General features: G+C 31.1%; 2 protein-coding genes across 2 annotated transcripts; one reads left to right on the top strand and one right to left on the bottom strand.

Annotated features, from left to right (window-relative positions):
• The first annotated feature begins 3,228 nt into the window (after positions 1-3,228).
• Positions 3,229-5,104, top strand: LOC145628671 (uncharacterized). The gene is made up of 3 exons (XM_081681034.1): positions 3,229-3,456; positions 4,015-4,077; positions 4,737-5,104. Exons 1-3 carry the CDS (start codon positions 3,361-3,363, stop codon positions 4,890-4,892), a joined length of 315 nt encoding a protein of 104 aa, XP_081537160.1. The 5' UTR covers positions 3,229-3,360; the 3' UTR covers positions 4,893-5,104.
• Positions 5,105-5,908: 804 nt separating this feature from the next.
• Positions 5,909-8,291, bottom strand: LOC145628670 (NAC domain-containing protein 78-like). Its single transcript, XM_081681033.1, has 2 exons — positions 8,186-8,291; positions 5,909-7,318 (listed from the first exon to the last, which is right to left on the bottom strand). The coding sequence occupies exon 2, from the start codon at positions 7,062-7,064 to the stop codon at positions 6,021-6,023; it is 1,044 nt and encodes a 347-aa protein (XP_081537159.1). The 5' UTR covers positions 7,065-7,318; positions 8,186-8,291; the 3' UTR covers positions 5,909-6,020.
• Between the last annotated feature and the right edge of the window lie 1,201 nt (positions 8,292-9,492).

Genomic DNA, 9,492 nt, shown 5'->3' with positions numbered 1-9,492 from the left:
AACTACAAAGTTTAAAATTAGGAAAATTTGTTTGATCTAGATTCCAATTTAGTGATAATAATAGCATTTATGTGTGTAATTGGAAAGGTTTTAATTTGTTAATAATAATCTTGGATTTTGGTGATCTTACATTGTGGATAAACATTGATGTATCGTTGATTAATCAACTTAAATTATGAAGATAAATTTTGGTGATGTAATCTAAGGATTTAATCTAACAAGTATTATTGCGACATTTAAGTTGTTCGGGTCTAGTCGATTCGATTTTAGTTCGGCTTTAGGTGATAAGTCAATCAATTTGGTTTTCGGACTATTCAAGGATAATCAAATTAGGTCATATATACTAAGGGACTGTTCTCTTACGTTGAAATTCAGTTCAGTTCAGTTCAATTCAGCTCAGTTCAGTTCAGTTCAGTTCAGCTCCTAATTTCCTTCTCTTATAAAATATTCAGTTCAGTTCAGCTCAATTCAGTTCAGTTCAGTTCAGCTGAGTTCAGTCAATGAGAACAGACCCTAAATATTGTCAAATATCATTTAGATTGTTATGACAATAAATTATACAATGTTAACACATTTGTGTTGGATTAATCGATCCTGGTCGAGCCACACCCTTGTAGTTCATGTACAGTTCTATTATTGCGTCTCGAAATACTTATTAATATATATCTACGACAAAGTAAAAGCATATGTTTACCGATATTACTATTTTTTCACACTTGTAAGAGTTATAGATGTACATTGTATTTATTCGTTTAGATATTTTTTTTTAAAAAGAAGATATTCGTTAAGATATGTATGGGATAGTGCCAAAACTGTTAGGGTTAGTCAATTAAAATACGTTATGTTGACAATTATCCGTTATTATGCATATCAATTTACTCTCCATAACAGCCTTTGTCGTGCCCACGTGGAGAGCTGCTTCCGACCACATAGGCACCTGCTACCTACGAGGTCAACTTGCCACCTATATCCATAGGTGGCACTAGCTTGGTTGTTCTTCTATGAATACCCAATCATTTTTCATTGTTAAGGTACAATCTTTTTCTCTCTCTAACTCTCTCTTTTTCTCTTAAAACAATCTCTTATCTCCTTTCTTATTCTTCTCATCAAATTGTTAACTTTAGCATTGGAGCAGTTATCCCCGGATAATCCCCCGGATTAGCTAATTTATGTTGACTGTGCATGCAGGTCCTTAATTGGACGGTAAATCTTTACGGATCCCAAGACTCACAGCACCGGAGCTCACCGAGAACAGGATAATTTGAACAAAACTTATTCATACTTCCTATGGAAAGTCCCTTACATCAAGTCATCAATGGTACAATGCACACACCCTTATAGTTAGAAGTACATGTATGTAGCCTAACATAGTCTATAGCACCCTTAAAATCCTAACCAAATTGAAAAGAAAGTATCGTGATCTCAAACTATCACCAAATCAACATAATGAACTTACAAGTTTCTTCCATCTACTTGTAAAAAGTGAATGTTATCATTTAGCTTGCCTCAACTAATTAGGCAAGGATAAAGCTACTTGTTACAAATCTTACACAAAACAAGTTGCAATTATTTGTACTAATTACTTTACATATACGACACTCAAAAGCATAAATAACTCATATTTTATCCCTAAAATTTGGCCAATTCATCTCTCACCAATTATTTAATCACTATCAACTAACTTTCTAATAATGGAATGTGTAGTAATGTACTTGTGTACTTATGTACATGCACGTAATAAATATCTAGTGTTTGATTATGTATATATTTACTAATTATAGTACTATTGCTTATCTACAAAATTGTGAAGTATTACTACGGTGTAACATTTAATACACTATTATCACTAATTATTACAATAATTGGCATGATTATTAGGCTAGATGTTTAGTCCAAGAGAAGATTAGAATTAACCTTGAGCTAGTGTTTTATGTAGGAATCAAAGTTTTGTATAAGCAAGTGATTATAAAAATAATCGTGGGGAAACCACTTTTTTCATAAAATTGAAATTTTAGGCTTGAACATTTATACTAAGAATAGACATAAATGTGAGCAGTTAAGTAATGTATGCCCTAACCTCATTTCTATAATGTGATGTCTTAATTAAAGTTCTACCAAAAAGAAGGGAAAATAAAAAGTACTCGTGTACTACTTTTATCATTTGGCTTAATACAAAGTATTGGGGTGATGTTTCTAACCTTCTAGGTTTTGTCCTGTTTCAACCGTAATCATTATTTAGATGATCAATACTTACCCATTATATCTAATTTCTTTTAGATTAATTAAATTTCACAAAAGTAACAAAATTTGTTATTGTATTTTGTAATATATCTATCTAAATTAAATGACAGGTAGGTCGGAAACAAACATCAACAAAAGTTCTAAAACAAGAGTAGCAGCTAATCTGGTTTAATGGTATGTAATATAAAGATAATCCATCATTAAAAGCTCGTTAAGTAAGATTAATTAAATATATGTTGTACGGCTTTTACCCTAACATCGTGTCATGTTCCACTTTGAAGTTGATACTTTTTTGCAAACTACTTGCCAATAGAAATATGATCAAATTGACGTGAAAACAAAGAAGGCCATAACGTCCAATTTAAATATTATGCATGGGGTATAACATATAGTAGTACAAATTTAAGATGAACAACCTTATTTTTCTTTGTGATCATGAACATATTATATAGTATTATAGTCTTAATATTATTTTTATACATCAAAGAATCAATTTGAAAAAGACTTAATACAACAATGATAATATTCCACGCGTTAACGTTACAATGGAAGTCTCGTTCAATTTTGTGGTCACCAATTTGTTTACCATTTTAACTTTGCTAAAAAACTTCTCTATTAATTTTTTTTTCTATATATAAATTACAAAAATATTAGGTGGCACCAAATAATTCGTTTAGTACGAGGCAATATGTAACAAGGCAAGTTCACCTAAAAATCTTTATTAAACTATAATTTATATCCAAAAGTCGGTCTAAAAATATTTTTTAAAATTCACTTTCATCAAATTCCAAACAAATTGGATATACCCATCTAAAAATCAAACATTTACTGCTTGCCACGTGGATAATCAACCCCATACTAGGTTGCCACGTGGTTAGATGAATTACTTGCCACGTTGTACCTAGTATTTGGTTAACCGTCTTAAGCAGTTAATTAGTTAAATTGTTATTTTTCCTCATACATACAATTATAAATACCATAGGTTATAATATAATATAAGGTCCAAGTTTGTCACACATTATATATAAGAGCCAACCCAATTTTTATGAAAGTATTAGGTTGTCTGTCTCATCACATACAATTCTCTTGAATTTATTTATATATCCAAAATTAAAAGAGATGACAGAAGTTGTACCAATTATGAGGATTGATAGAAAATCATCAATTGAATTTGAGCCTCGTACTCTTAATTTCCAACAAATTCAATCTGCAAGGGTATGCATTTGGTGTATTTTTTTCAATCTCGAGTTTCATTTTTTGTTGTCATGAGTTTGATCTTTGTTATTCAACATTTATTGTTTGATCTAGTCGTAGAAATTACATCTTATGACAAGTTATCTATATATTATTTGAATAATGAGAGATGATAAACATATTTATATTATGGATGATTTAGAAGAATTTTTAGAAATATTGTGAGAGATTTGGTCTGGATTATGCATGAGTCATTTAGTCATAATTAATTTAATGAAAAATGAAACTTGTATATATAATTTAACTTATTTTGTAAAGATTAAATTTTTTGTTTGTAGAGATGCAAAAACAACAAGTAAAATGGGCTTAATCAAATGTGATTTATTCTTTTTTATCGAAGAGAGTAGTTTATTCTAGACGGAATATATGTAATCATTATTGACGTTCAGCTAATTAAATTTATAATACAATTTGCCATTTCATTAGGGTTTTTTTTTTTTTTTTTTTTTTTTTTTTTTTTTTTTTGTAAATTATTATTACTTGTATTTTCTAACTTATTTTTGTGATTTAATTTTGCAGGATGCAGCTTTGTGCGTATTAAATTCTAGGAGTATAGAAGAAGCAAATCGAATATTTACAGAGGTAATTAGTAATTATTGAAGATTCATAGCATTGTAATATGAAATATTAGCAGATTTAGCATGGTGTTTTTGTAATAAAATAAACGTTTTGCACTATTGAAATGATTCTTTTAGCCATAGTCCATATGTAATGTAAGTTATACTTGTATAACACATGGGCTTAGCCTCATTTTGTAAGGCAAGATCTAAAAAGGGCCCAAATTTTATGACTATTTTTATATACTACCAAAAAAAAAAAAAAAAAAAAAAAAAAAAAATCGAATTCATTTTCTTTGTACTTGAATAAATGTGGATTTATATATATATAAAACAAATACTCTTAATATTTTTGTAGTATATCATATGTGTTTTTAAATTTATAGAGATATTCAGATGTATAAGTGATTTATATGGGTCAAAAAAAAAAGATGTATAAGTGATTTATAAGTGTTATATCTATTTATTTATCAATGATTTTATGAAGTGTCTTTTTGTTATAATTTTTTTTTTTAATAATGAGATATGTGAATGTAACATATTAGATAGTTACTTTCAAATGTCATATAAGTCAACATAAGTAAGATAGTCAGATAGTGTAAACATAAACGGATAGAGTATAAGTTTACCATGTACATCAGTACATAAGACGTAATTGATGTATGTCATAACTTGATATTGTAGGGTATGGCGCCCGTAGTAACCGGTGCAAGCCGAAATACCTCATGCTCAATCGCAACGAGTGGATGTAGAGATGAAGAAGAGGATGTGTATCAAACATATAGCAATCAACATCTCATAATGGACACTTCAAGGGAGGCATTCACTGCTCCATTTTAAGCCCTCTATTAGTCATGCTTTCAGTTTCTCTTCATGTAGTACTGTAGTAGTGCACTTTAACCTGCTTCTGTAAATATAGCAGCAATCCAGCATCTTTTTTGTTCCTTTTTAATACGTTACTAGGAAGAGTCTTTTTAGTAAAAGAAACAAACAACGAACTTTGTATATTTTGTTCAAGGTTTATATGGACCGCCTAGTAGCAATTGTTACAATGTATTTTTTCATGATTATCAATAGTTGTTGGGTATGGCTCAAAATTTTTAAGGCCTAATATCTTGTTGGAGTGTTTGTGCGTGCTCTAGAGGTTTTTGGAAAAACCAAGCAAAATTACTTCGTATTTTCTTGAACTTAATAGGCTAGGAATTATGAATCAATAAACTTGGGCCTTTTGTCTTTAAATTTAAAATTTTCAATTGAATTAGTCAAACGTTGTCCAAGTAACAGTGCAAAATTGATTTAAATTGACTATTTTCGTATCGTTTTAGTCATTTAGCAAATTAAAAAATTTCTTAAGCATGAAATTATGAAAAAATTTAGCATTCTAGCCGTTCAATATTGTAATGTTAAATGTAAAGCTTTTTTTTTCATAAATGTATAGTACAGAGTAGTATATAGGACTTTGATTTTTTTTTTTTTTTTTTTTTGAAAGAATGTAGGACTTTGAATTATTCTTGATATTATGGGATAATTTAAAAAGAGCATCATTAAATATAGTTATTGTATTAAAAATTAGAAGGGTGAGGGAAAGATTGAAGGTGTGGTGGTGTCAATGGATTGAGCTTTTATAGACGAGTATAGATAATAGGAGTAATCCAATCAGCCAACCTTCATCCTTCCATTAGTTTTACTTATTTTTGAACTTCCACCGTATTTGTGGTTTAATATTGTAAGATGAAGCTATATGCGTATTTAAATTCAAGGAGTATAGAAAAACTGAGGTAATTTGTGATTATTCAAGGCTTATATCATTAATAGCAAGCTAGATATTTTCGTAATATAACAGAATGAAGTTTAAATTGAAAAACTGGAAGTTTGAATTGAAAGTTTATACAGACCACACAGACTTCATATGAAACCATATGCATAACTTAGAGTACTACAGAGTAGAGAGTTTCTAAGACTCTCAAGTTACTTTAACAAATCATTCATTTCAAAGAAGCCAGGACTAGAAGGATCGCCCCAATCAGAAGGATCGACCAAATCTCCCAATCCTCTGAAAATATCACCATCTGCTGCATCCTCAGTAAAAGACGCCAATAGCCTGTCCAATTCATCCTCTGAAGTCGGTAAAACACTAGCAGGTTCCATAGAAGTTGCTGAAGCATTTGAGACACTTGCAGATAAAGGAGCAGCAATTGGCACATCCAAGGAAGTTGCAGCAGCAATGTACGGAGTAGTTATAGCAGCAGTGGTGCTTGGAGAAGGCTCTTCAGCAGCAGCAGCAGTGGCGCTTGGAGAAGGCTCTTCAGCAGCAGCAGCAGTGAAGGGAGGACCAACTGGTGAAGAAACCTTTGGAGCACCCAAAGACAAGGAGATAACAGAATCAGCAACACATGGGCTGTTATCAACACGCCCACAATCCATATCAAGACCAGACTTACTCCCCTGCACATTACCCTCATTGTCGCTGTCCCACTCTTCTTCAATGAAATGAGCCCCATAGTCTTCTCCATTCTTTGGTCCTGCACCACTCTTTTCGAAGATTTTACAGATGACGTATGAATCCTGAGGCACACCTTTGTCAGCAAGAAGTTTATCAGCCAATATATACTCATGCATGACCCAATTGGTCCTTTCACCCTTCGGAGCTTTTCCCATGTGGAAAATTAAAGTCTTAATCTTCCCAACATCCCGTGAAGCATACTTTGTAGGCGAATCAGTCCCTGTCGATTTCCAATATCCCCTATTAGTAGTCCTGTTCACTCTGCCTCCAGATGGGTATTTCCTTGACCTAGGACAGAAGAAATACCAATATCGATCCTTAGTTTTCAGATGTGCCATTGCAGGAAGATCCCAGGGTTCAAACTTATAAACATCAATCTCAGAAATCATTTGAGGACCCAGAGATTTACCCAGAACCTTCCTCTTCAGAAAAAACATGAACAACTCCTCATCTGTTGGTTGAAATCGAACCCCCGGTGGAAAGGACTTATTAAACAATAATTCTTCCATGATTCAGCACTAGAAAAGAACAAGCAGTCCTCTTCTTTTTAAACTTTCAATCTACTTCGAATTCAAGAACTTTGAATTGTAACAATAATCAAAGGAGAGAGAGGGATCAGAGACAATCAACTCACCCTCCAATGATTAAGCCAACAGCCAAAACTTTAAGAACCCAACCACCAACGTACCCTCGTGAAGAAACAACGATAAAACAGAATGATCCACAAATTTTTCTTCTTCAGATTTACAATAGACATGGAGGTCTGGAATTTAGCACAAACAACATATTCAGTAAACAACAAAATCACAATCGCTCCAAAAATCCAATAAAAAAAGTCAACAAAATCCACGACCATCAAATTGATTGGATGATCAAACTAGACTTGTAAAATCACATAGAATTATTCACGCCTAAAAAATTGAACAGAACCGAATAACAAATTTCAAAACAACACAATAATCCATCTTAGAAAACCCTAAATTGACTAAATGACGACCAAAATCAACGATGAACCCTAAATTATGTAATCGATGATCGATCATAAAGAAATATAGTAATCGAAGACGAAAAATCGCATACCCAAATTCAAACCAGAAATACAAAGATCCATTAAAAAACCCAAATTGATTAAACAAAAGATAACTTAACGATAAACCCTAAGTCCCTAACATTTGAAATTGAAATTCAACGATTAAATATCGTAATACCCAAATTCAAACCAATACACAAAAACCCACCTGAGAAAAACCCTAAATTGACTATACAAACGATCATCTAAACAATAAACCCACCATGAATACAAATGAGATATCTTTATCGAAAGAAAGATAAACTTTTTATCCTACATCCGGGTGTATTATCAAACAATATAATACCCTAAATCAAACCAAAAACACAAAAACCCACCTTAGAAAAAACCCAAAATTGATAATACAGATGATCACAAAACAAATAACACTAAATGAAAAACCGCATTGCCAAATTCAAACCAAAAATACACAAACATACCACAGAAAAATCTGAAATTGACTAAACAAACGATCAAGTAATTAAACAATAAACCCTAACATTTGAAATTGAAAATCGACGATTATAAATAAAAAAAAAAAGTAAGAGAGCAAGATTATACCTAAGCTACTTCAATGGAGGAGAGAGAAAATCCTCGGAGATTGAGAGTACGCGGTTGAATTGGGAGAGAGTTGTTTGTGAAGTGAATAGATGAAAAGCTGAAAAATGAGTACTCGTTATATATAGACTGGAGTGAAAGACTAAGGATGAGAATGTATTGTCAATCGTCTGATCATAAGATATTGACGGTTCAGATTCTTTCTAAATCAAGTTTGTTTGTTTTTTTTTTTAGGGAATTCTAATCAGGTTCTTTATTTTATGGAATGCTTTTTTTTAAAAAAAAAAAAAGGAAAAAAAAAACAATTTTATGGAATGTTCTTAGAATTTTAGACACAACATTAGAAAATGATTTTTATACTTGTATTTAATTGCTTTGTACATTTTTGTTGATTAAATCAAATAGATTAATTTAGATACTAATCTCTTTAGCTTATTTTTAGTTCTGTTCAATTTTAAAAATTTAGTTCGGTTCAGCTCAGTTCAGGTTAGAACAGGCCCTTACAAGTATAGTACCACGTATCACTAGTCACAACTCCGCTATCGACGTTCCCTGTTAATTAAAGAAATATAATATGGATTTTGCTAACAAACGACCCTAGGGCATTGAATAAGCATTTAAAATATTATCTAAAGGGTAGTATTAATTTGAGAAAGCATGACAAAATCAAAGATTGATCTGTATAATTAATGTTCATTTTAATTTAATCTTTCTATTTTTAACTAGCTTATCTAATATCCCCAAGACGTTTGTTATTATTCAAAATTCAAATGGAAGAAATTGTATGAAGGGAGTACATTTTTTTTGTTTGAAATTGAAAACAAGCACATAGATCAAATTTTATTACAATTCGTGCTCTAATATCTACTCGTACGACGGTTAGAATTACTGTGTTTTAGACTTTCAGTTATACTTTGTTAAAATTAACAAAAAAGATACTCTATACTGTTAAAAACAAATACGGAGTAACTAGCAAAATCGACCCTAAATTGACCAACATAATTTAGAAAGACAAATTATTTGGAAATTAGAATTTGCTGAAATTTATTTTTTCTTATATACTTTCGTATAAACTTCTTTTAGTAAATTGACCAACATAATTTAGAACATATTCATGACATTAATACAAGTTGCACTTGGTATTAAAGCAAATTAACGACAATTGTTATGCAGTACAAAGTATTTCCCGTTCAGTTGTTGAAAGACAAAGATAAGCTTGGAATATCTATTGTAAAAAATGGAGTATTATTAAACTACTTTGGCTTCTAAGTTGTGACGTGTCGTACAAATGAGAGACTTCGGCCAATCAA

The sequence above is a fragment of the Chenopodium album genome, chromosome 4, assembly GCF_948465745.1.
Source record: "Chenopodium album chromosome 4, dcCheAlbu1.1, whole genome shotgun sequence".
NCBI classification, from domain to species: domain Eukaryota; kingdom Viridiplantae; phylum Streptophyta; class Magnoliopsida; order Caryophyllales; family Amaranthaceae; genus Chenopodium; species Chenopodium album.
The sequence above is the reverse complement of the archived record's forward strand: the minus strand, read 5'-3'. Positions and strand labels throughout refer to the sequence as shown.

Bases quoted from the DNA above. Each gene is read 5' to 3' on its own strand.
- LOC145628671 (XM_081681034.1), top strand. From the start codon at position 3,361: ATGACAGAAGTTGTACCAATTATGAGGATTGATAGAAAATCATCAATT. The intron at 3,457-4,014 runs GTATGCATTTGG...TTAATTTTGCAG, and splicing joins AACAAATTCAATCTGCAAGG to GATGCAGCTTTGTGCGTATT. The intron at 4,078-4,736 runs GTAATTAGTAAT...TTGATATTGTAG, and splicing joins CAAATCGAATATTTACAGAG to GGTATGGCGCCCGTAGTAAC.
- LOC145628670 (XM_081681033.1), bottom strand. From the start codon at position 7,064: ATGGAAGAATTATTGTTTAATAAGTCCTTTCCACCGGGGGTTCGATTT.